Genomic DNA, 27,446 nt, shown 5'->3' with positions numbered 1-27,446 from the left:
TGTGCTGTCGTGTTGCTTGTTCAGATGTTAGGCAGTTGGTAGAATAGACTGATATGTACATAGTAAGCTGTGTTATACCAAGTCAGATCATTGGTCCATCTAACTCCATACTGCCTACACTGACTGCCTGTGGCTCTATAGGGGGTTTCAGACTGGAGATATCCGGGAATGAATCTGAGACTTGCTTTCATGCAAAACATGTGCTTTACCAGAGAGTTATGGCTCCACCTCTTGTTCAGTGTATTAATCTGTACACTGTTGAGGTGCTTGTTAAGACATGAATTTATTTGGATACTGCTGGAGATAGCTAGTGCTATTTTTCTAGAAAAAGAGGTGCCAGAACTCATCATGAACGAGGGCCTCCCTCATTCTCTTAAAATAGCAATGGTGTCCACCTGAGAGGTAAATGGTGTCCACCTGAGAGATACCAGAACTGAGTTCCAGAGAGTTCTGGCTGAAAAAAGCCCTGGAGATAGTGGGTGGGATAATCATACAAAAGAATTCTATTTATGCAACTAAGCTTAACATAGCTGACTGTCATGAAACACCTAACCTTTGCTTTTTATTTTACTTTGTTAAAAAATAATAATAATGGTGTGCTAATAATAGAAGAAACATTCATTCCCAGCGAAGAGACAAAAGGTGTTAGCAATGGAAATTCAGGGGAAGATCAAGGCATTCTAGAAACCTGTGAAAAATATAGGACAGGGTAAATGTGTTAAGACTTTGATCTGAGGTTTTATCAGCAGTGAGTGAATGTTAAAATAGCAACAGTGATAAATGTGCACATAATCTAGGTGCAGCAAGAGAGCGCGATATGGGAAGCACAAGCTCAAAAACACAAAATTCTGCACATCTCCAGGCTGTCCTTCAACACATATAGGTAGAAAAGTTGTGTTAATAAACAGATTTCGGAATTCAGCTGCAGTGATGTCTGTAGTTTAGCAACACCACAGAAATGCAGCACTTCAAAAGACACCAGAGTTTCTGAACTCTTTTCTATACAGAAACAAAAGCACCCCGTAAAATAAATCCATTCTGCTAATTGCTCTTCAAGTTCTGATAAGGTCTGCGCCATTGGTTTTAATTTTGACATCTTTATACTGAGTAACATACTTCAGCAGAAGAGCCATTTTTGGAACAAGGAGGTTAATCTGTCCAGGGAGCTGGGAAAGTGTGAGCAGCGTAGCTGAACATTCCGGCTCACCATCTCTGGGTGCCTGTCAAATGTCCCCCCACCCCACCCTCTAGGATAGCTGTTTTGCCTGTCAGTTCACATATAATATCAGATAGATACAGAACAAGACTCCTGACCTTGCAGAACATGTTCCTTGCATAAAGGAAGGATCCGAGGTGAGTAAGCAGCCACAGGAACACTAACCAACTTTCAGGGGTGAATCAGTGCAGCTGTACATGCAAAACTGGGCTCTGTGTCAGGTTCAGAGGAAGCAGCAGGTAAGAGAAAAATCCCTTTGTCTCATCTCACATGCAGGTCCTCAGTGATGCTTAGCCTGGGAGCCAGAAGGGCTTGCCACAGTTTCCATTTTCTTCACTGCTAGCTGGAGCAAAAAATGCCCTTGCCTGAATGAAGGTGGACAACACAACACTGGATGCCAGGGCATTTTTTTCCAGAAAAAGAGGTGCCCGGAACTTGGTGAGCTTTTGTTGTTGTTGAGCTTTTTCTGGGGCACAGCACCAGCCCAAAGTTGCACCCATTCACCCTACCGCCGTGGGGTGGGGGGCACTTGCACTGCCGACCTCCGCACTGCCACAATCGCCCTGCCACCCACAGCCCCGAGCACCATGCCGTCAAACACCTCTGTCATGCAGCCCTGAGCACCGTGCAGGGGGATGGCACCACAACACTATAGAGCTGCCGGAACGCAACAAAGAGGTGCCAGAACTCAGTTCCGGTGAGTTCTGGCTGAAAAAAAAGCCCTGCCTATAACCACAAACACACACATTATATGCTTCCCCCAACATTTACAGAATGAGCAACATTTCCTAAAACACAAGTTCACAATACCTTGATTTAAAGTTGGGGGGGGGGGAGGAGGAAAACAGAACTGAAAAGTATTCTTACCTGAGAGTGTAAAGCTAACTAATTTTCGGGAGTGCTGGCTTGCCGTACCACCTTCAGTGCCCTCTGCCCCCATCTGAAAAGAGGGGGAAATTATTGCGGTCACTTCTGAATGGGAAAGTAGCATGCAAATTGGAGAAAGAATCTATAACAAGGGAACAGAATTATGACAGACCGCCCAGTGCTGTTTTTCTAGAAAAAGGGGTGGCAAGTCTCAGAAGCTGAGGTGCTGGACCCACTAAAGGGCCTGGCATTGAGGTGAGATGGATAGCTAGTTCTGCTATAAGTGAAAAGGAGGACCATGTGCTTTGAGACACTCACAGGGTGCAGGGCAGAGACTGTGCTGGGTCACCATGGGACAAAGATTTCCACCTTCCCTGCCCCACCACCCAGACTTATAAGAGCAAGCTGCTCCCCAGAAGCTTATTCCTGCTCTCGCTTACATTTCCGTGGGCTCCGTGGTTTACCTGTTGGTAGTAATACAGATGCGTTCGGCATTTAGTCTTATTTAAAATGTTGAGGTTTTCGTTGTCCTAAATTGTTGCAAGTTGCATTTCTAAACTTGAATTTTGTATCTGTCTGTGAAACTCTGTGAACTACCTGGCTGTGGGGTGAAATGGGGGGGTTGGGTGCTTTGGCTGAAAGGCAGCACAGAAATAAACTATTTAATAATAGTCATATGACAGGAATCTGCACTGGAACTTCTTTGAAACTGGACTTGGAATAACAAAGAGGGAAGCATCTAAATGATTCATTTCTGTGACATCTTCCTGTCTAGATGGTATTGATTGTAAATTGTAACAGTCGTGAAAACGTTAAATGGAAAGTGAGAGAAAGGAAGAGACAAAAACAAAGATAGGTATATCCTAAGCCCCAAGGCATTAGAATATAGTCCTCTTTAAACAGAATAGCCAAAGCTCACCCTACCTATCCTCTTTCGAGACAGGGGTGGGGGGCTATTCTTTCAAGTCAAATAATGCGGCTTCTAAGCAGATTCAAGTTGTGGGATTTCTGTTTTTATGAATTCGTCATATGACTCAAGCTTCGTCAGCACTTAACCTGTGGCTTTCTGCACATTTTCAATCAAATAAATTACCCCAGCATTTAAGGTAAAACGAAGGTGAGAAGGAAAAGTATTAACTGCTTTAAATGCTTCCTGTGTAGCAAATGTGTGGCATAAATGCACTTTATGTTTGCAAAAATAGGGCAACGAACTTCCTCCACATGCGAGCAGCTGAGATGGGAGAATACAACCGAGAAGGCAGGCAGGATTTATCTAAAGTCACTGGCCTTTGTGTTTGTGTGTGTGGTTGCTGTTATTGTTGCTATTGCTGTTGTTTTAGTTTATGGGATCCTGTCATTGATGTGTTGTTACAAATATTATTTATTAACCAAAAGTCCTTGCAGATTCTGCACAGCATTTTAACCCCCTTGTGGGACTTCTTGGCTGGGTTCATGTCGCTTGCTGCTACTGTTATTTGTTATTGTGATTTTTACTTTTATCTTTCAAATTGTTTCATTATTTTATTTCTGAGCCACTTTGAGAGAGTGTTTTACCCGGAAAGGGAGTATAAAAATACTGAGTTAAATTAAATAAAAATCATTGTAAGCAAGAAATTGCATATTCCTGACAGGGTTATTTCTACGACAAATAGGTTTGTAGAGAGATAAGCTTCCACAGCCTTCTTACGTGTGTGTGTGTGTGTTTTTTTATCACGTGTGTGAGAGAGATGAAGAGGAGAGGCAGTTCACACAACATGGAAAAGCAAGCTCATTCAGCCCGGACACTGAGGTCCAGCTCCAAGGGCCTTCCGGCCGTTCCCTCCCTGCGAGAAGTGAGGTTACAGGGAAGCAGACAGAGGGCCTTCTCGGGAGTGGCACCCGCCCTGTGGAACACCCTCCCACCAGATGTCAAGGAAATAAACAACTATCTGACTTTTAGAAGACATCTGAAGACAGCCCTGTTTAGGGAAATTTTTAATGTTTGATCTCTTTATTATTATTAATATTAATATTCTGTTGGGAGCCACCCAGAGTGGCTGGAGAAATCCAGCCAGATAGGTGGAGTATAAATAATAAATTTTTTATTATTATTATTATTATTATTATTATTATTATTATTAGCTGCGGCCTACTGGAATTGCAAGAATGTGCTCCTTGCAGGTCTTTTTTTACTCCAGCACTGAGCTAAGCCAAGGCCTGCTCTAGTGTGTTGTCTGAACCCAGGATTTTGGTTAAGCTTTCTCCTTGGCACCACAAGCTGCAGCCAAGGTTTGTTCTTGGGTAGTTTGGCTCACCATGGTATGTAGCAAAGGTGTGGTGGGGGAGAGAGGAAGAGAGAAATATGATTGTAATTTGCTGTAGCCCACTCAACAAAGAACTAAGGACCTGTATGCGGAACACACAAGCCAGTGACCCTACTTGGTATTTATGGGCAATAGTAGAGGTGGCATGCATTAAGTCAGAGAACAGGTAGCCCATTCAACATGCAGAATTAAAACAAAGTGATAAAATCCTGGACACACTGAAGTCTGTGCTACCAGCTTCAGGTGGCGATGTGATAACTAAAATTAACTTCAGTGACAACGGCAGGATTTCACTCATCACATCTTCCCATTGACATCCTCACTAGATCAAATAACTTACTGGGAAATATCAGATGCCAACCTAAATTAGCAAGTTTAATGTTAGCATTAAAAAAGATTGGCTTGGTGTCAAGCAATGAATAAAAGATACTTACCATCACAGCAGGGTTTTTCACAGTGATACATGGAGTTGTTGCTCGCAGGGCTCCACTTATACCATGGTAGTATTTAAAGCAGATCTTTATTTCAGCTGGGGGGGAAATAATGGAAGGGTGGGGTAAGAGTATGCAGAACTAATGAAAGATTCGCATTACTGAATGGAAGCAGTCAGTCAATGGAACAGCTGCTTGGGAACATAGTGCTTACAATGCAACAACTTGCAACCATTTGAGAAAGATAATACCTGTTACTCTATTAAAAGATCCTCTTAAAGACTTGTGACAATGAATGTACTGTTAGGGAGACCCCTGGTATATTACTTCTTCTTCTTCTTCTTATTATTATTATTATTATTATTATTTTCTTTCTTTCTTTCTTTCTTTCTTTCTTTCTTTCTTTCTTTCTTTCTTTCTTTCTTGTAGGTGGTTGCAAGCACCATTACCTGTAATCCTACTATTCACAGGAGCCAACTCCTATTTGATGGGGCAGCCCCCAAGTTTATGGGTATTGCCCTTGAAATGGTGTGCACGCAAGCACTGTGTCATGTGATCAATTATGTGGGGTGGGGCTTACCTGACCCACCCACCCACCACATATTTTATTCAAGTTGGCACCCCTGCTACTATTATACATCCCCAGTATCCTCAACTGCATCAGCTTTAATATATTGCCCCAGTACTGATCAGGAAACAGTATGTTGTGATTTCAAAGTCCAGCGGGAGCCCAGGCATGAAGGGGGAAGAGACTGAGAAAGCACTGGGCCCAAGCCAAACAATCAGGAACCTTCCAAGGCTGAGACTTTCAAGCCTGCAGAGCTTGTGTCTCTCAGGCCCAGTTCCACTGAGGCATCAGCCTCTTCCCTGAGGCACCTCTCCAACATAGGCCTGGCATAAGACAGGTAGTGGAATGTTCTGGGTCAGAGAGATGCCCTTTAAGGCTTTGAGCTCCTCAGCAAGGGAGCATAGCCTCACAGGGGTAGTTAATGTTCATGGGGCATAAGACTGAGATGGGTTCGTGTTAGAATAAGTTGTCTGTCTGGGGTCCTAAATGACTTATCCACAGCTGTCTTCATTTGCAAGGCTCTTGATAGTCCAGAGTGAATCCTGCCCGGACAATAAAAAAAATATTCAGACTGGAGTTCTTCCTAGGCCAAATGATAATTTCCCCCCTTTAAATTTCTATGGATCTAGTGTTCAGAAGTTGAATTCTAGAATCTAGAGCAGGTTTCCTCAAACTAGGCCCTCCAGATGTTTTGAGACTACAATTCCCATCATCCCTGACCACTGGTCCTGCTAGCTAGGAATCATGGGAACTGTAGGCCAAAAACATCTGGAGGGGCGAGTTTGAGGAAGCCTGATCTAGAGCATGGTTTTTTTAAAAAAAAACCACACCAAACAAACCATATTTGGCAGATGGGCTACTTTGTCCTGACTTCCACAACTACTGCATGAAACACAAGGCCCACTGCAGTTTCTGCAAGGATGCTATCAGCTCCAGTTCCAAGCTGTATTTGAGTTGAGCGGCACAGAGCTATTATTGAAAGGGGGAGGGGGCAGAGATGTGCTGAGCAAGCAAGAGGAGCAACAAAAACATGGCTCACCTAAATGTACTCAGGCTACAAACAATCAACCTCCAACTCCAGAAATATAAAAACACACACAAAGGCAGCAGAGTACCTGAAAAGCTCAGAGACAAGATAAGATGCCAATAAACAATACTGAGCTGCTCCCTAGAAAAATAACGAAAGACCATTCCTGCAAGACTAAACTTTCACTATCTATTTAGTTAGGTCTTGCAATAAGTTTTTATCAGGTGGAAGCCAGAGCCTTTGCAGTTTTTATTGACTCACACAACTTTTAATCAAAACACAGGGACAAAGAAACGTTGAAGTATGTACTCTGGATTTATAGGTCTGATAAAGTCAGGGCCAAAACATTAATTCCAGATCCAAGCCCAAAACAAAACATAGAGTTTTGTTTTTGTTTTTTCATTATCCAAAGACAGAAGATTCTGTTGTATATTGACTACGACTTTGTCCCAAGAATTAATTAAGAGGAATATAAAAACCATAAATGACAGAGCTGTCATTGGCTTTCAACATCTGCTAAGTTGAAACGGCTGAAGCTTTGAATCTGACAACTTTAGGCTACAGCAGCAATGAATCATTTGGCTTCAAAAGTAAAAAAAAAAAAAGTGTGAACCAAATGTACTCATATCTTTTATATGAGTACATTAAACAATGTGGGAAGTTTTAGGTCACTGTAAATCATGGCCAGTAGCATGACAGACCAGGTGAAAAACTACCATAAACTACAGAGTTAATGTGGAAAACCTTCTAAAACAAATGATCACAAGACAGTGGGTTGCATTCAGTGCTGCAGAAGCAGAAAATCAGAGGGAAAGGTCAAGTATGTGGCACAGGGGAACTCGCGCACGTTGCCCCAACCCAATTTTCCCTTTGCACTGAAGTTTCCCACCTCACCTCCCAGCCTTTTTCAAAGGCTCCCCTAATACTCAGGAGAGATTTTCTGTGAAGTCAGAGTAGCACCAGTGTAGTGTAGTGGTTAAGAGTGGTAGACTCGTAATCTGGGGAACCGGGTTCGTGTCTCCACTCCTCCACATGCAGCTGCTGGGTGACCTTGGGCTAGTCACACTTCTCTGAAGTCTCTCAGCCCCACTCACCTCACGGAGTGTTTGTTGTGGGGGAGGAAGGGAAAGGAGAATGTTAGCCGCTTTGAGACTCCTTTGGGTAGTGAAAAGCAGGATATCAAATCCAAACTCTTCTCCTTCTTCTTCTGCTAGGTGGGCAGGAGCCGGGACTGAACAATGGGAGCTCACTCCATTGCGGGGATTCGAACCACTGACCTTTCTATCGGCAAGCCCTAGGCTCTGTGGTAGCTGAGCTTATTAATGAAAAGCAACCCCTGTCCCACTTCCACCACCCTCCTATTATTCATTGCGCGCTCTCTCTCTCTATATATATATATGCCTCAAAATGACTTACAGCTCTGTAAAATTACAAACAGGTAATAATCGGGTGACAACAAAGGGAACCAAAATGCAATAAACAAACAACATTCTATTTATCAAGAGAGTGCAGACTTAAGAGCACAGAACCTGAACCAAGACCCCCTGCTTTTGATACGGAAACACTTGGGAAGGATTGAGCCAGCAAACCACTACCCTCCTCGGTTTAATTCACTTACTGCAAACAGAAGCTAGGAAACAAAGAGACTTTGCAGATCAAAAGTGTGACTGAAAAAAGCAACAGTAAGGCGAAAGAGCAATTTGCCACCGCTTGTGTATGATGGGATGTGGCAATCTCCCCAGTCTTCTCCTTCCCCATCCTCTCCACCCACCCCCACACCCCGTTCTCCTCTGCTGAATTAACCATAGCCAAAAAGAGTGTGACATTTGATGCACCTTTTCACTCTCTGCTCAAACGGGAAGAGTGACACTTCCCAGCACCTCTTATGGCATTAGCGTTGGAAGTACAAAGTCAGTCGCCTTTTCCGCAGGTGACAGCCTGAGGGCGCCAGCTCATCACAACATTGATCAGAACATTGTATTTGGCAGCTGCACCATTCTTTATTCCTTTAACCTCCCCTTCATGTCCTCTCCTGAGCAACTCCCTCTGTATGTGCAGCAGATTCACATGTTTGTATTCTGCCTGCCTTTGGATTCCAGGTTGCAAAGAACCCCTCTGCAACTGTTCCCTTCCCATGCATCAATTTTCTGTAATTTGGGGCAGACCATAGCTGAGTGGCAGAGTTTTCAGCTTCACACACAAGAAGCCCCCGGTTCAATCCCAAAGCATCTCCAGGTATGGCTGGGAAGGAATCCTGCCTAAAATCCTGATGAGCCGCTGCCGGAGAATGTAAACAGATACTGAACTACACGGACCTCAGTATAAGGCAGCAGTCCATGTTCCCATGAGTGGTGCATTGGATGTAAGTTATTTGTGACAGGATAAGGATGAAAAGAGGGGTGTGGGTGGTGCTGTGGTCTAAACCACAGAGCCTAGGGCTTTGCCGTTCAGAAGGTCGGCGGTTCGAATCCCCGCGATGGGGTGAGCTCCCGTTGCTCGGTCCCTGCTCCTGCCAACCTAGCAGTTCGAAAGCACGTCAAAGTGCAAGTAGATAAATAGGTATCACTCTGGCGGGAAGGTAAACAGCGTTTCCCTGCGCTGCTTTGGTTCGCCAGCAGCGGCTTAGTCATGACCCAGAAGCTGTCTATGGACAAATGCCGGCTCCCTCGGCCATTAAAGTGAGATGAGCGCCACAACTCCAGAGTCATCCGCAACTGGACCTAACAGTCAGCGGTCCCTTTACCTTTACATTTACCTTTAAGGATGACAAGAGTAGGCAGAGGAACTGAATTTTGCAGAGATGCCAATGAAGGTGTCCTTGTGGAGCAAGACCTTAAATGCACTACAGGTATTTTGCTTTTAGTAAACATGCTGTTAATTAAGTCTAGGGACTTCTCTGCAGTGACTCCCTGTCTGTGGAATGCTCTCCCCAGGGAAGTTCGCCTGCCGCCTTCATTATATACCAAGGGTCCCCAAACTAAGACCCGGGGGCTGGATGCAGCCCAATTGCCTTCTAAATCTGGCCTGCAGACGGTCCAGGAATCAGCGTGTTTTTACATGAGTAGAAAGTGTCCTTTTATTTAAAATGCATCTCTGGGTTATTTGTGGGGCATAGGAATTATTCATATATTTTTTTCAAAATATAGTCCGGCCCACCACAAGGTCTGAGGGACAGTGGACTGGCCCCCTGCTGAAAAAGTTTGCTGAACCCTGTTATATACCTTTAGGATGTGGGTGGCACTGTGGTCTAAACCACTGAGCCTCTTGGGCTTGTCGATCAGAAGGTTGGCGGTTCGAATCCCCGCGATAGGATGAGCTCCCGTCGCTCTGTCCCAGCTCCTGCCAACCAAGCAGTTTGAAAGCATTCCTGCGCAAGTAGATAAATAGGTACCACTGTGGTGGGAAGGTAAACGATGTTTCCGTGCACTCTGGTTTCCATCACGGTGTCCCGTTGCGCCAGAAGTGGTTTAGTCATGCTGGCCACATGACCCGGAAAGCTGTCTGTGGACAAATGCCGGCTCCCTCGGCCTGAAAGTGAGATGAGCGCCACAACCCCATAGGCACCGTTGACTGGACTTAACTGTCCAGGGGTCCTTTACTTTCTTCTTCTTTTTTGCCAGGCAGAAACGTTCCATTTTAACCAGGCCTTTGGTTGATATGATTAACACCCTATGCCCTTTTAAAATGTGGGGTTTGGGGGGGGGGTTATTGGGTTGTTGCTTTTATTTTAGTTATATATTTTATATTTTTATTTTGTTCTGTGAACCACCCTGAGACCTCCAGGGATAGGGTGGTATATAAATTTGAAGAAGGAGGAGGAGGCAAGAGTTAGTGTCACTCTAGTGCTCACCACAGTATACATGCAGCCAGACAGGTGGGAGCTCTCACTCTGGCCCAGGTGAGCTACTATCTCTTGCTGCTTTTGCCACTCTTAGTACCAGCTCAGGTTTGCCACCTATGCCTGAAAGGCTTCAGTCAGTAGCTACTATCCACATTCCTAACAAGTGTGTGTAAAAACGTATTTGGGAAAGCAGAGCCTATGAAAACTCCACTTTAAGCCAGCCTCATCTTCACTGTTCATCCTCAAACTTTCCCTTCAGTATTCTGAATGAAAGGAGGAAGAAACAATCAGAATATAATTTTGCCTTATCTGAGAAGGGTGCAGATCCTTGTTTTTAAGTCTGGACCAGGTTGCCTTTTTTTGTTCCCTTAAAGGTAAAGATAAAGGGACCCCTGAGCATTAGGTCCAGTCATGTCCGACTCTGGGGTTGCAGCGCTCATCTCATTACTGGCCGAGGGAGCCGGCGTACAGCTTCTGGGTCATGTGGCCAGCATGACAAAGCTGCTTCTGGCAACCAGAGCAGCACACGGAAACACCGTTTACCTTCCCGCCGGAGCGGTACCTATTTATCTACTTGCACTTTTGACGTGCTTTCGAACTGCTAGGTGGGCAGGAGCTGGGACCAAGCAACGGGAGCTCACCCCGTGGCAGGCATTCGAACCGCCGACCTTCTGATCAGCAAGCCCTAGGGTCTGTGGTTTAACCCACAGCGCCACCCGCGTTCCTTTCCTGCCAGAGAAATTCATGATTCTACATCATGAGGGACTTTTGAGTGATGGATACTTTTTAATCAGCTAATACCCCAAAAGAAAAAAGAAAAAAAAGCAACATTCATTACTTGCAAACAAATTAATTTCTGAAGTTTCTGAAATCTTGGGTGTGATACAAAATTTGGTTTTGCTATATTGCTGCCTGCCTAAGTGCTTGTCTCTGCCATCATCTACAGACTTTCAGGTAAATTGTTTCATTTGTCCCCCAAATGATCAAAAACAGAACTGAAGAACACAGTTCTCCATGTGGGAGGGAAAATTAATTACAACAGCCAGCTGCTTCATGTAAACTGGGTGGATGACTAAAAGTTTGATTTAGCCATTTGCATTTCAACTTTGGCTTTCTTCTCTCTAGCTTTTCAAGTCCAAGATATGTACCTTCCACTAACACTCCTCATGAGGTTCAGAAGTGCCTAAGCTCATCTAACACTTTTATTTTTCTTCCCAAATTGGAGGCCCCAAATTGCAGAGATTTCAACTTGATGTTCGTGTGAGATTTGAACTGATGGTTGTATGAAAAAGAGGACAGACCAAAATGAGCAATTGAATCACAATTGTGCAGCTCAATTTCCTGTACTATTTTAGAAAAACTAGCACTTAATCCTGGGCCACATTGAGCCAGAAGACTGCACTACTTTATTTCTTAAATTTAGCTTTCTTATATAAAAAAGTCATTTGCTCTGGTTATTCCCTTATTCACTTGCTCAGTTTTAACATGCGCCGTGACACAAGTTACATAAAAAGATGAGCAACAGAAGAAATTATCCACACATTTTCCTAACAGCTGAAATTGCTCAAGTGTAATTTACATTCCATTTTCATCCCTTCTCTTTACAAACTAGCATATATTCCTGACACACTGTTTATTCTCAGTTTATGTTGCACAATCCACCTAAAATGCTACACTGGCTGCAGAATGAGCACATTTTGTTCTGCCAACAGGGAACTGATAACTCATTTACTGCTGATTGAGGTTGAATCCTGACAAGACAGAAGTACTGTTTTGTTTTGTTTTTTATAAGAATTTATTGACATTTTTACTTATAACAACATACAACCTTAACCACACCTACATTTATACACATACAAAACAAATACAGTTACACATCTAATACAAAAATTGCCATGATTTTTCTTCTTAATTAGACATCTCACAAAAAAAAAAATTTCTTTTTCCAATCTTGACAGTTGACTTCCCCTGCCTTTTCACCTTCGAGTTTATATCCATAATCTACTTTTTAACCTCTTCATTAAAAAAATTAAACTTAATTATATATATAAAGTAAAACATTCATCTTAATCTTCATCTTAATCTTAATCGTCTTAATCTATAAACTTAAACCACTTAAATTGACTTTATTTATACTACATCCTCATAAATCCTCACAAATCATCCTCATCAAATCTATCTCTTCTATCCTTTAAACTGCTGCTTATAACATAAAAACTTGAAATATCTCCTTTCATGTTCAAACAAATAATAAAACAAACTATTGTTGACAGTGTTCACCCTCCGATTTCAAAATACCATAACAGATTGCTTTAGATTTTACTTAATGCTTCACCCCACACCCCCTCTGTCCATTATTCTTCTCCTGATGGCATCAGCACTGAACTTCCTTGCAGCTTCCCTCTCCAAACGTCCACAGATCCGGGCACAGTCCAAAACTCTCCTTGCCGCGAGCTCCGAGGTGTCCATCTCTTCCTCTCTCAGCTTCTCCGGTTCTTTGTAACATTCCTTTTCTTCTTGTAAATACCTTAATTCTCTGTCCCTAGCCCCCGAGCTCACACCTCGGGGACTGGATATAACAAATCTTGACATCGCCTTGGGGCTGCCACCCCCAAAGAGCGAATTTCTTCTCCGAAGTAGCTCACTCATTTCTTTCCATCTTTCCATCCACCCTCTCAGCTCTTTGGCAAGACTTTCTTCCAAAGTGTCAAAAGTTTTGTAAGCCTCCTCTGTGGGCAGTTGGTTCCATTTCAGACCCCCACACAAGACTTTGACTTTTCTACAAAGTAATTCCACATTCAGGGCAGTGAGCCTTTGTTCATCTGTTAGTCCAGAGTTCAATACCAGTTCAAGGACGAAACCCAACATACTGGCAGAGGAGGAGGAAGTGGGTATCATATTTCTTCCCCTGTCTCTTTGTTCGTCGCCATTTTCCTAAGCTGGAGCGCAAACACTGCAACTTTATATGGAGATATTTTCCGCTAGTTAGCTTCCCAAGAAAAAAGTTTGCCAGTCTCATGTATCGATTTTAAATACTTTGTAACCAGTTCTGTGGCAGCAATCCCTCCAATTGGTTAAATTCTTAGGCTCGAAGGGAGGGAGGCAGGCTGCCTTTCTCCTTCCCCCCGGATCGTTCCAAAAACACGATTTCTGCCAAGATTATTTACTCACGACCACCGGGTTCCTTTAGCTCCATTCTTCACAGGTAGAACTTAGACGCTCACCGCGGGCTTTGCCGCCGCATTTACATCCCGGTTGGGGCATGTCCCCGTAAGCCCGGCTCCGTTGTCCCTTCACCCCCACTCCCCCTTTACAGGGGGGGCAAGGGAAGGGTTCGGAGCCTCCGCGGGCGCAGCCGGGGAGCCCAGGGTGCGGGACGCTCTTCCCGCACCCCAACCGGAGCCGCGCGCTGCGGTAGCGCGGCTCCTAACCCCCGGGATGGACAGGGCGCTTCGGACCCGAAGCAGCCCTCGACCACCCGGCGATTGCGTCGCCGCCGGAAGTAGAAGTACTGTTTTGGGTGGACAGGGGACAGGTGGGTGTGGGGGACTCCCTGGTCCTGAATGGGGTAACTGTGCCCCTGAAGGACCAGGTGTGCAGCCTGGGAGTCATTTTGGACTCTCAGCTGTCCATGGAGATTAATTCTGTGTCCAGGGTGGCTGCCTACCAGCTCCATCTGGTACGCAGGCTGAGACCCTACCTGCCCGCAGACTGTCTCACCAGAGTGGTGCATGCTCTAGTTATCTCCCGCTTGGACTACTGCAATGTGCTCTATGTGGGGCTACCTTTGAATGTGACCTGGAAACTGCAATTAATCCAGAATGCGGCAGCTAGACTGGTGACTGGGAGTGGCCACCGGGACCACATAACACTGGTCCTGAGAGATCTACGTTGGCTCCCAGTACATTTCCAAGCACAATTCAAAGTGTTGGTGCTGACCTTTAAAGCCCTAAACGGCCTCGGTCCTGTATGCCTGAAGGAGCGTCTCCACCACCATCGTTCAGCCCAGACACTGAGATCCAGCGCCAAGGGCCTTCTGGCAGTTCCCTCATTGAGAGAAGTGAGATTACAGGAAACCAGGCAGAGGGCCTTCTCGGTAGTGGCACCCGCCCTGTGGAATGCCCTCCCACCAGATGTCAAAGAGAAAAACAACTACCAGACTTTTAGAAGACATCTGAAGGCAGCCCTATTTAGGGAAGTTTTTAATATTTAATGCTGTATTGTTTTAACACTCGATTGGTAGCTGTTTTAACACTCGATTGGTTGTTGTTCAGTCGTTCAGTCATGTCCGACTCTTCGTGACCCCATGGACCAGAGCACGCCAGGCATGCCTATCCTTCACTGCCTCTCGCAGTTTGGCCAAATTATTATTATTATTATTATTATTATTATTATTATTATTATTATTATTAACAAGTTCTTGCTAAGGCTGCCATCTGTCTCCCAATAGGATTCCAAGAGAGTATTCCCACCCCGCTTTTCTATAACAAAACACTACATGGCATAACAAAGCATTTCTGAAAAACATCACCTCAAGAAGGCAAGTTATTCAAATGCACTTTCTCTATCACCCGTGTAACTTACGTTCCATGAAATAGGGGCCAGGTTCAATTCGCCATACAATTTGTCCTTTCTGCGTTCCGGTCACACCACGGTTCTTGGAGTCCCAGAAGTTTGCTGGTGAATTCTCATCTGGAAGATGAAAGAAAAAGCATGTCATAACCCAACCAGCTATCAGGGAAGGCTAGCAAGCACTTTATTTTTAAGAGCATACCTTTGTATAAGGTTGCTTGTCTAATGAAAATTCCAAAAAAAGATTTTTAAAAATTATATATATATTTAAAAGGACACGGGTGGTGCTGTGGTATAAACCACTGAGCCTAGGGCTTGCCAATTGGAAGGTCGGCAGTTCGAATCCCCACGATGGGGTGAGCTCCCGTTGCTCGGTCCCAGCTCCTGCCAACCTAGCAGTTCAAAAGTACATCAAAGTGCAAGCAGATAGATAGGTACCACTCTGGTGGGAAGGTAAATGGCGTTTCCGTGCATTGCCACATGACCCAGAAAAACTGTCCGCGGACAAACATCGGCTCTCTCAGCCAGTAAAGCGAGATGAGCGCTGCAACCCCAGAGTCGTTCACGACTGGACTTAACTGTCAGGGGTCCTTTACCTTTCTTTACCTTTATATATGTGCCTGTGTTTTTTTTACACCTGTATTCTGCATGCATTATGCAGAAAATCGTAAGATAAAAGTTTCCAAGTTTAAAAAGATGGATCACAGAAATGGTGTTTCTTCCTTATAAAACAAAATAAGAAAAGCTGACAACTAATACGTTGCAACTGAACCATTCTTTCACATTCAATCATATGATGTGTTTGTGCAGATACTAAGTTGTCCAGACAAATGATCCTTGGGGGATCAAAAACTGAGAGGTGGGAAGAGAAGTGCAAGCAAGTAAACAAGCAGGAAGTTAAAATACCTCCCCGCATGGCTAAGGGGGTACAGTGATTTCCCCTCCACAGGAAGTCCACATCATGCTGGCATTTTTCTGTGCATTCTTATGAGGTTTGAGCCAAGAAAGCTTCAATTCAGGAAAAGCTCCTCCAATCAGCGGTGTTGCATCCTTCGTGGGTGACTGGGGTGTGTACATGCGCCCCAGGCAGGACCAGGGGCTGGGCACGGAGGGGAAACAAAACCCACTGCATCCCCCCAATCCTGCCGTTTAGCAAAGGGGCTGGAGGCACAATGGCAAGACCCCTGGTGGCAAGCAAGGTGGGGATCACTGAGAGGGGATGCCTGGTTCGCGCCCCCTCAAAATCATGCGCCTGGTGCTACACACACACACACACACACACACCCTGGCTCTCCCCACACTACACTCCTGCCTCCAATACTCAGAAATCAGCAGTGCACAGGGAAGGTACACACATATTTTTAAGACAATGTAAAATTAGGAGAAACCTGTACGCAAAATGCAGAGTTGAAAGCAACAGACCAGAACAGCAAGAACCTAGCCCGCCAGGTAAAACCAACCAACAGTAGAAACTGATATAAGAATTCTAAGACGTCATAACTAAAATGTACATACACAAGTGAATAAATACATAAAACCTATCCCAACAGACTGGCTGAGTTCTTATCACTTGTTAAATCCTGTGTAAATAAATTAACTTCTCATCAACCCCTTGCAAAAAAAAAAACCCACAAAAAACCGGTCTGGCAAGTATTTACTAAAGGTAGAGCAGACCTGTCAAAAGAGCATCTTCTGTGTATGAATAGGGATAGGTCTGACAATGGATTCAAGACCCAAGGTATTTACCATTCCTAAAGAATGGCCCAGACTAGCCAGGAAAAAGGCAAGCAAGCAAGCATTACCAGGTATCTTGACAGACAGGAGACAAGTCATACTCTCGAATTTCTATTGTAGACCACCTCTGTTCTGTTACATTTGATTTGGGGTGGTCTTTGGCTAAGGGGTTGTTACACACCTTTGTTCTGGTTCCACCTCACCTCCTTGCAAAGCGGGGGACAGAGACTGTTGCAACAGAGATAGAAAAGAGATCTGCTGTGCTTTCTTCAATTCGTTCCTGCCGCCACTTATTATTCTCTGACTGATCGTGAACTTGGGGTTAACTGGGTCCCTTGATGGGGAGCTGGGCTGTGAAGGCCAACCCCAAATTTTCTTTTGACAAAATGATCACCGTAATAAAATCATAGCAACAAAGCAGTTGTTAAGGCCCCCACACCTGCAACCCATTTACCCTTGGATAACTGTTTGTGGGCTTGAATCTGTAACGCCAAACTTAAATTTAGGCTGTGTGCTATGAAGACCCCTAACCGGACCAGCTTGCTTCATGTACGCAAATCATTGGATCTGGCTGCAAAGCTGGTGCAGGAATTCTGAACACAGATGCATCTTCCCCTGACATCTGCGATATCACCTTTCCGTGAGGTGGGAAGAAGCCCTTCTTAAGAGTACATACAGATTTCTGCCGCCTCGTGTCATCAGAGGCTGCAAACTTTTAGCTGAGACCGTTCTCTCCATTTTCTTCTGAGCAGCTGAAATTGTAAACTGGGATCTGAACTCGAAGCTTGCGTCAGCTATATATACACATAAAACACTTAGAAGGGTCAAACACTGCCAAAGGTTAGTAGTTTAGCAAGCAGCGTTCTTGCCTTAGAGTCACAAAACCAAACGTACTGGCAGGAACCCTTCAGATGCATTCCATTTATTAGCAATAACTCATGATGGGAACAGCCACAAAGGCCGGAGAAGGGCAAGTTACCAGCATTACGTGTCCTGCTGCACCCAAGGAGGAAGCAATATTCATGAGTTCTTCACATCGTACTCATTTTGCTACTGCCATCTGGGAAAGATTTCCTAAAAGCAATTCCCATTTCAAGAGTCATTTAGAGGTAAGGATAAAGCAGGCAACAAATCCACAATATTCTAATTATACTGATCAGGGAGGGCAAGAGAATACTCAAACCTGATACCTAAAACCCAACCAAATAATCTAATTTGGAAAGCCTTCTTATTTTAAGTGTTGATACTTGGCTCACCATATGCACACTGTTGTCAAGGGAATTTTGCACCATTCAGTTTTTGCACAGGGCAGATCAAACAATTCCTTCTTTGCTAGGTGGCCTGTGGCCTGTGACTTAACCATTCCTGTGATGGATGGAACAGAAGGCAAATATCATATCATGGTAGTGCAATACCACTGTCTTCCTCCCCAGCCATTTCCACTCAGAACACTAAAAAAAACAACAACCCTGCTTTGAGCTTCTCTCAGCTGTTTGCACAGATGGAGAACGATATTAACAAGGGCCAGAAAGCAGATTTTCGTTCCCTAGTAAGCCATTTTAAATCTAAATGTACAATTCTAGCCAGAATTAAGTTTTGCACTTGAACTATAGATACTGTTTTTCCGGCAAGGGCGAAGAACACTTATATGCTGGAAACAGCGGGTTTGAAAAAGCATTTCAAATGTAGAATTGCTGATGCCAACACATTTTGCTGCCTGAGGCAAATCTCAGGATGGGACCCACACACCACACTATGCGTGCAGAGGTTTACCAATCTTAGTTCAACACTAGTGATGGGAAAGCACATGGGAGCAACAAGCTAACTTACAGAGCACAGAATTGACCATGTGGGGCACACAGCCTTGCCATCCCAACATCTCACTGCTACTTCAGCACCCTCTTGCTTCACTCTGCCTAATGGTAAAACTGGTTTTGGGTTAGGTACATGCAGATTTTTTTTTGTCAGGGTGCCTCCGTGCAGTCAGAGTTTTGCAGGAGGGATTAAACCACATACCAGAACTTTTGGACCGCGCATTTAAAGCTCTCTGTCATCCTAGCACAGCAAGTCCATTTAGAAAACAAAACAAAACAAAACAAAAAAAACCTGAGTTTTTGCAGTTTGGAAAGTGAGGAGAAATGCACTGAAAAGTGTAAAGGGTAACAACAAGATGTGCAAACAACCTCAAGCAAACCAGGACAGCTACCAGATGAATAACCGCCCCATAAACAAATCTGATTGAATGCTCAATGAGGAATGGGCACCCCACAAGCATTGTGCAAGCAAATCAGGATGAACGCTGAATTAAAAAGGTCTGGATGATGAGTAGAGTTCCCTTGCAACCTTTTTTGGCTTTAGTAAACAGAGACTTTTCAAGTGAAATCTGTTTTCTAGCCTCAGACCAGGCTTGCTGTATCAGTAGCTAAATCTGATTTCCCTGCACAGTCAACATCTCCATTGCTAATAGGATTGGTGATGTGTGAATGTTTTTTGACTGCTGCAAAGGCATATATTATACAGCACACTGATAAAGAACAATTTCCTTCCAATAATACTCTTTCCATTTGCGAGAAGCTGATTTTTTTGTTTGTTTGTGTGTTTTCCCTTTTCAAGTCCTACAACTTCTTTGCAGAACGAATGGCTTTCCGCAGGATGACAGAAACACTCCAACCACCCTTTAAATAGTTGCAGAAATAATGTCATCTCCTTTCCTGGCAGCAGTAGCCTATCACACAAACACATATTAATTTAATGTAACACCTAAGAGAAAACCGATGAGCAATTACCTTTAAAACAAGAAATAAGGGGAGATACTCCATCCATTGCAACATAATTCCCACTCTCCTCCTTTTCAGCTACACAGTGGTACCTTGGGTTACAAACACCTCGGGTTACAAACACTTCAGGTTACAGACTCCGCTAACCCGGAAGTAGTACTTCGGGTTAAGAACTTTACCTCAGGATGAGAACAGAAATTGTGTGGCGCCAACGGGAGGCCCCATTAGCTAAAGTGGTACCTCAGGTTAAGAACAGTTTCAGATTAAGAACAGACCTCCAGAACAAATTAAGTTCATAACCAGAGGTACCACTGTATAGACAATTGGCGTGCTAAATGCACAAGACCAATGAGTAAGAAATCAAAGAGCTTTGGGAAAGAAGTACTCCAATTCTTTGTACTATACACAGCACTTAAATCTTCCCTAAAGCAGAAATTATCACCATCCTGTCACAATCACCCAACCCCGTTATAATACATGCAAAAAATGAAACTACACTATATCTGGTGTTTTATACAGTATTCACATTAATTCATATCACAGTTCTAAATTAATGTTAAAAGGAATTTTTTAAAAAAAAATGTTATTACATTGCCATATACTTGGTTAAATCTGATTCAAGGTTCTTTTTCTTATTTGGTGTGTGTGTGTGTGTGTGTTATTCATCTGGCTTGTCAATGCTGTAAATCGTCATTGATGTTTCACAATTTAGGTAATCAGCCCAAAATCAGTTTAAATGTCAACTCCTGAAAGGAATGTTATTTTGGATCTGTACCCTCTGCTCCTATAAGTCATTTGTGGGGGAGGGGAGGGGGTAACGGAAACAAATAAGTAAGCTTTTGAATCAGTCACCAAAAAGAAACAATTGTTAGCTATGAATGAGTAATCAGGATAGAAACCCTGATTGTAGGGTTCAGTTCTGGGTTTTTTCCTTGTAAATAAGCAACTAGAACCCTTTAATAATAACCTCTGCTTGGTGGGGAAGATTTGGAGAGGAGTACAGTGGACAGTTACGAATGCGATTTGGTGCTTCTGCACATGCACGAAGCGCCAAACCCAGAAGTAACCCGTTCCGGTACTTCCAGGTTCAGCGCGGTGTGCAACCTGAAGCGGCCGTAACCGGAGGTATGACTGTAAGGGTAAATCTTGAGTCCAGGTGTAGTTCTTGTTTTGACAAATAAAGCAACAGCATTCACATTTAAAATTCACAAAAATAAGTAGTTTTATCCTTGTTGTAAGTCAGTTTGAGATTCGTTTTTTCTTTGGGGAGGAAGTGACTGATACATTTAATAAACAAAAAAATAATGAACAATACTGCTTTCATTTCAAATATAAAAACCCACTCCTTTAATGTCAACTATTGCAACTTTTGTACTTCCCTTACTTGGGGGGGGGGGGGGCTACAGAAAGAAACATAGAATACATGAGTTTTGTCGTCCACCCCCCCCCCCCAATGAACATTAAATCAAGCTGTTTACATACTTTAAATTTGCCTTTGGCAACAGCATTTTTCATTATGGTTTTCTGCTCTTACCTAACCTATCCTGTAGTAGGAGATACCTTCCATTCAACTTCACATTCGTTTAATCACCTGGAGATGTTCTTAAAAACTGAAATTTCTTTTATAAGGCTTCTGTTATCCATATGCCAATTCTTCTCTCCATTTTAAAAAAAGTTGCCTTCTTGGAAGAGGGAGTACTTGAATACTGTCTTGCGCCATCACTGACATCGTCACAAATTCACTTGAAGAGCACCTCTGCAATTCCCATCTTCTGCTTGTTGTTAGATTGGGACGTTTTAAGAAAGCTTTCTCTCTCTTGGGGTTCTTAATGTGCTATATTTATTTTACCAGCTAGCCCACCCAGAGAGTTCACTGCTTATTGCGCTCTGAGCAATTGCTCCCTCTGGGTTCAAGCATCACAGAATTAGAATAGATGAAGTATTGTCCTTCAGATTGAGTTATTTGTAGCCACTCCCCTTTGAAGGGTACAGGATGCAAAGTCTTCATCCTCCCTTGGCTTCCTTCCTTTTCTGTTTTCCATGGGAGAGTTCTGGACAGTTGATCCCACTACTGTACAGTCATCCAGAGGGAAAATTCAAAACCCAGAAATGACAAGCATATTAGTCATAGAAAACAAAACACAAGAACCAAAAGTCTCTCATATTAGTTGCATCTTTGCAATGACATCACTTAGGTACCATAACAAAGCCCAACATTCTTGTCTTTGTAGGCTGCAAAAGGTTCCCTAGAGTGCACTAACAAACACAAAAGGTAATTGTGGTGTATTTACTGCATCAGCTGGCATTGGCTTGGGGGCTCTACTTGCTTTCTCATTTGCACAGAATGCTTGATGATATCAGATGATCTCATAAACCACGTGTCTCTCTTATATGCTGCAACTAAATGAATAAGCAGCAGTAAAAAAAAAAAATTGCCAACTTCAGTTAGTAAGGCACCTACAACTGCTCCTAGATAACTTGGCCACATGATTTGATTACTGTAATTTGCTCCATGTAGGGCTACCCTTGGCGTTGGTCGGGAGGCCATCACCGGTGCAGAACACAGTGGTGCATGCTCTGGTTATCTCCCACTTGGACTGCTGCAATGTGCTCTATGTGGGGCTACATTTGAAGGTGACCCGGAAACTACAACTAATCCAGAATGTTGCAGCTAGACTGGTGACTGGGAGTGGCTGCTGAGACCATGTAACACCAGTCCTGAAAGACCCACATTGGCTCCCAGTACATTTCCGAGCACATTTCAAAGTGTTGGTGCTGACCTTTGAAGCCCTAAACGGCCTCGGCCCAGTATACCTGAAGCCATCGTTTAGCCCAGAAACTGAGGTCCTCCTACAAGGGTCTTCTGCTGGTTCCCTCACTGCAAGAAGTGAGGTTACAGGGAACCAGGCAGAGGGCCTTCTCGATAGTGGCGCCCGCCCTGTGGAATGCCCTCCCATCAGATGTCAAAGAGATAAACAACTACCTGACATTTAGAAGACATCTGAAGGCAGCCCTGTATCGGGAAGGTTTTGATGTCTGATGTTTTATCGTGTTTTTAATATTCTGTTGGGAGCTGCCCAGAGTGGCTAGGGAAACCCAGCCAGATGGGCAGGGTATAAATGTTGTTGTTGTTGTTGTTGTTGTTGTTGTTGTTGTTGTTGTTGTTACTAGGTTGCTACTTGAGAGACCACCTTATTCCTTATACACACAGACCACTGAGATCTGCAGAAGATCTGCCATTCCCTCCCCCCCCCCCACAATACTCTAGGAGCAATCATGGAGCATCTTGTCCTTTACAGCTGTTTCTTAGGTGAGTGCAGGCTGGGCTGCCAGCAGGTGCTCTCCAGCAGTGCTTTTTTTAAAGTTTAGAAATAAAGAGGAGGAAATAAAGGAATCTGCAGACCACCTCTCAACACAGTTTGGAAGGTGGTGGTGGTTTTCAGTCTGTCCCTAGTTTTAGGAGCCGGACTAAATGTGAATTGTTGGAAGTGTAGCAGTAATTTGTTGGGAATGCCCTAGAATTAAGGAATTATTGGGAGACATAAACAAAGCTGAACGTACTTGCCAAATAACTAAATGTATTTATTTAAAAATATTTGTATACTGCTTTTCAACCACTGTCGCTACCAATGTAACGTATTGCAAGCAAATAGAAGCCGTTAAGAAAGAATAATGTTTATGAAAACTTAGGTGAATTTTCGTACAAGTGTGTTGGAAAATCATTGCTTAAGGGATACTGAAATATATTTGCAACGGGATCTTTTTATTGTACTTACTATGTACATTTTTCCCCTTATGGCCGCTCTCTGGTTTTATGCATGAGTTCCCTAAAGCCCAAAGGCATCTTTGAGAATGTGACACTTGTTTTTAAATGCATTTTAAAACACATAGTAAAATACATTTTTTAAAAGGCAATAGACTATTTCAGGAGTAGCACAAAGATGTCAGGATATAATGTCAGATATAAAGTACCCAGGCTGCTCTATTATGTCTAGATCATTAAGGATGAAGGAGAGAATGCCCTTGGACTACAGGTGCACAGAGCTGTAAGAGTGGTGACAATTAAGGCTAAATACTACCAGGGGTGGGGCAGGGGAGGGATATAAAACAAAACTGTCTTTTTAGTTTCATTTTCACTTTGTTGTTGTTTAGTAGTGTCCAACTCTTTGTGACCCCATGGACCAGAGCCCGCCAGGCATTCCTGGTCTTCCACTGCCTCCCGCAGTTTGGTCAGACTCATGTTGGTAGCTTCGAGAACACTGTCCAACCATCTCATCCTCTGTCGTCCCCTTCTCCTTGTGTCCTCAATCTTTCCCAGCATCATGGTCTTTTCCAGGGAGTCTTCTCTTGTCATGAGGTGGCCAAAGTATTGGAGCCTCAGCTTCAGGATCTGTCCTTCCAGTGAGCACTCAGGGCTAATATCCTTAAGAATGGATAGGTTTGATCTTCTTGCAGTCCATGGGACTCTCAAGAGTCTCCTCCAGCACCATAATTCAAAAGCATCAATTCTTCGGTGATCAGCCTTCTTTATGGTCCAGCTCTCACTTCTATACATCACTACTGGGAAAACCACAGCTTTAACTATACGGACCTTTGTCGCAAATGGACATTATAGGGGTGCTGAATTCTTTTGTCTCCCTGTCACTGTCCTGCCAAAACATCATCTTTCTGAGATGCTAATTGCATTTCCAGAGAAAGTCCCATTCAATGTTTGTTTGTTTGTTTTATTAGAAATTCCAGGGCAATCGCCAAAACATAATGCAATAAAACCATAAAGTATCCAACATCCACAGTAGATAGCTCTGCTGGTAAAGCATGAGACTCTTAATCTCAGGGTCGTGGGTTCAAGCCCCACGTTGGGCAAAAGATTCCTGCATTGCCGGGGGTTGAATGAGACGATGCCTTGTGATCCCTTTCCAACTCCTCTATGCCAAACAGCCACACAGAAAGACTAGCAACTGCTTAAGTAGTCCGCTGGGCACCCATCAGATTTTTTTTTCATACTACAACTCCCATCAGCCCCAGCCAATATAGCCAGTGGTCAGGGATGATGAGAGCTGTAGTCTGACATCCAGAGCACGTCATCACATTGACGTGGCTTCAACAAGCGTATAAAACAAGACCAACACCAGAATGGAGACCAAAGTGAGCAACCAGATGCCTATGGGATGGCAGCAACCAATGCATAAGTACACCACTCTTCCATCTTCTGGAAGAAAAATAGTTGAGTATAAGCAGTGAGGGAGATGAAATAAACCCACTACCATCAACTTACTCCAAAAGCTGTTGCTATAACATCGACTTTGGCCCTAAGTCGAGGAGTTACCGGGGGGGGGGGAGCCGAAAGAGATAACAAAGAGGAATCTGCTGTTTTATGGGGCCATTAATGACAGCTATTATTACTAAATTTATTGAATGGATTTGTAAAAACCCCCACAAAAAACCCTTTTTTTCAAAGCAGTACACAGCATTAATACACAGGTAAAACAAAAAAATAAAACCAGTGAACCAGGAGCAAAAGCAAACGCCTTCACTTGTCTATCCCTAAGACTCTTTCCCAAAGGTCAGTTGCTTCTATATGGCCCTGCCATGTCAGAGTGGTGTCTGGCAAACAGGTGACGTTACGCCGCAAGGTAGGTACTGCTCAACTCGAAGCCATCAAATATCCAGGGTTTACAGGCACCTGCTTATGCATGAACATTGCAAGGACCCATCCTCACACACACTTCATAAGCAACCTTCTTTAATGAGCCTTGTCTATCAGTGTGAGATAAGGAGAGTCGCATAACTGACAAGCCTTAAAATAGGCTGAACGGGTGGCAGGCTATTTTTACAGCACTTGCTTGTTTCTCTGGGAAATATTATAAAGCATATGCCTGCCATTTTGCTTTTTTATATATATGAGCAGCACACTGCATGGCTGAAACAGGCTTCAGTTCCTTGGAATTTTATGTCTGTGCTCCACAACGTTTTAAAACCCACAGGCATAAATAGGATTCTCTAACTACAGACTCATTGAAATTCTATGACTGGGTACCTTAATGCAATTGCACTACTGGTTTGCTCAGCTCTTTTTGGAGGTTTGTATGCCACAACATTCCTATCTGCCTAAAAAGCAAGGACAAGATCTCCACATCCAGTCCAGCTTCCTGCCTCTGTGCAGTTATCAGCCTAGATTTTGGCAGAAGACGTTGCCTAGTCTCCTTCCTTCCTTATGTCTGTTCTCTTGCCTCCTCTCACATGATTAGCAGATAACTGTTGTTGTTCAAGTAACATCAGACAACAATGTGCGGCAGAGGCATCTCTGGCACGCAAAACATCAATTTCTTTCTCCGTAAACTAGCAAGCTGATAGCAGGTGACAAAAACAGTTCTGCATTTAATTTGTTGGATCCTATTGGGTTAATTTCATCCACTTCTGGGGTTGCTGGGTAATTTCCATTTTCATGTAAGAAGCGAGGGGCATGCCTTGTTTTAGGATAACTACACACAGGATTTCAGACATGCTGGCTTCAAATGTAGGAACAAAGCAGTCAAGTTCGACTGGAACCAACAGGCGTGCTTCCAAGTGAAGACTTTCATGGTTGCTTGTTGCAATAATCAGTGCAACCCCACTTATCTTGTTTGTTGTTTTAATGCAGCAACTCTAGCCAAGGAAGATAAAGCTAAATTCCAGAACTAAGTAAAGACAGAATCTCCAACATCCCACACACTTGTATTAGCTTATACAGCAAAAACCAGGAGGAATCAGCTTGAACCAGTGGCTTCTCCAAGGGGGAACACAAAAAAAAATTGTCCCAGATGAAATGTACACCAAGAATCGTAAAAAAAAAAAATGGAAAACAGAGTCACTCTGACCTCCTTGTTTGAAAGCTGGAGCACACACATTACAAAGATCAAACAAGCAATATCTCAAGGACCGCCTCTTTCCAGATCCTGAAATCATCTTCTGAGGCCCTTCTTTGTGTGCCTCCTTCTCAAGAGGTCGGGAAGGTGGCAACACAAGAACGGGGCCTTCTCTGCAGTGGCTCCCCATCTATGGAATGCTCTCCCCAGGGAAGTTCGCTTGGCGCCTTCATTACACACCTTTAGGCGCCAGGCAAAAACATTCCTTTTTAACCAGGCCTTTGGTTGATTTGATTTACAGTACATCTTATGCCCTTTTAAAATGTGTGGGTTTTTTTAGAGGGGGGTTATTGGGTTATTTTTGTTTTATGTATTATGTATTTTGTGGTTTTATATCTTGATTTTATTCTGTGAACTGCCCTGAGACCCCTGGGTATAGAGCGGTATATAAATGCAATAAATAATAATAGAAAGAACACTTCACACCAGATTCAGCCAGGGACCCACCACCGATAAAACAAACAGCCTTCCTGTCCTCACATAAAATCTTGGAAGAGATGCTGGAATGTACCTTTAAGGGCAATTTCAATTTACAAATGCAACTCATGCAGACAGAGGGCAACAGAAACTCCTCATTTTCACAGAGTGAGCTCAGCTCAGGCAGGTGAAAGGCTTCTTTGGCTCATAAAACCCATTTACCTCCCTGAAAACTATGCAAAACAAATTATTCTCCTTCAGCATTCCCCACCCACCAGAACATATCAATCACATATTTACTGGCAACACTCAAGTGAGGGGTGTAAATACAGAGTACAGTTCCATATTACTTGATGTTGTCTTAACCTTTACCTGCCTTCGTATCTTTTAATCTACAGTTGTGACCCGCTAGACGAAATTAATTCGTTCTACGAGTGTCTTCGTAGAGCGAATTTTTCGTCTAGCGAAGCGGCAATGCAGCGCGGAGGTTTTCGCGCCGAAAAAAAAAATTCGTCTTGCGAGGCAGCCCCATTGACTTTTTCGTCTTGTGGGGCTGCCTTCCGCTAGCGAATGCCACTCGTCTAGCGAGTTTTTCGTCTAGCGAGGCATTCGTCTAGCGGGGCACCACTGTATTTTGTATAGATGTAAAACTTAGGTTTAAAAAAATCTACAAGGCAGAACCTTCACATGCCTACTATTTATAGGAACGCTTAAAATGAGCCAAACAATTATATTTTGCTGACATTCTTGGCTGGAATTGTTTATATCTGTGTGACTCAGAACTTTCA

At 43.6% G+C, this 27,446-nt stretch overlaps 1 protein-coding gene across 3 annotated transcripts in view; it reads right to left on the bottom strand.

The window, feature by feature from the left end:
* HECW2 (HECT, C2 and WW domain containing E3 ubiquitin protein ligase 2) overlaps nt 1-27,446 on the bottom strand; it is a 183,355-nt gene that overhangs the window by 80,126 nt on the left and 75,783 nt on the right. For all 3 annotated transcript variants that reach the window (XM_033168893.1, XM_033168901.1, XM_033168885.1), the window contains exons 3-5: nt 14,838-14,945; nt 4,821-4,915; nt 2,084-2,156 (exon numbers count right to left, since the gene is read on the bottom strand). In XM_033168893.1, coding sequence (XP_033024784.1) covers nt 2,084-2,156; nt 4,821-4,915; nt 14,838-14,945 — 276 coding nt within the window. The remainder of the gene's footprint in view (nt 1-2,083; nt 2,157-4,820; nt 4,916-14,837; nt 14,946-27,446) is intronic.

Source organism: Lacerta agilis, chromosome 1, assembly GCF_009819535.1.
Source record: "Lacerta agilis isolate rLacAgi1 chromosome 1, rLacAgi1.pri, whole genome shotgun sequence".
Classification (NCBI taxonomy): Eukaryota; Metazoa; Chordata; class Lepidosauria; order Squamata; family Lacertidae; genus Lacerta; species Lacerta agilis.
This window is presented reverse-complemented; position numbering and strand designations above follow the sequence as displayed.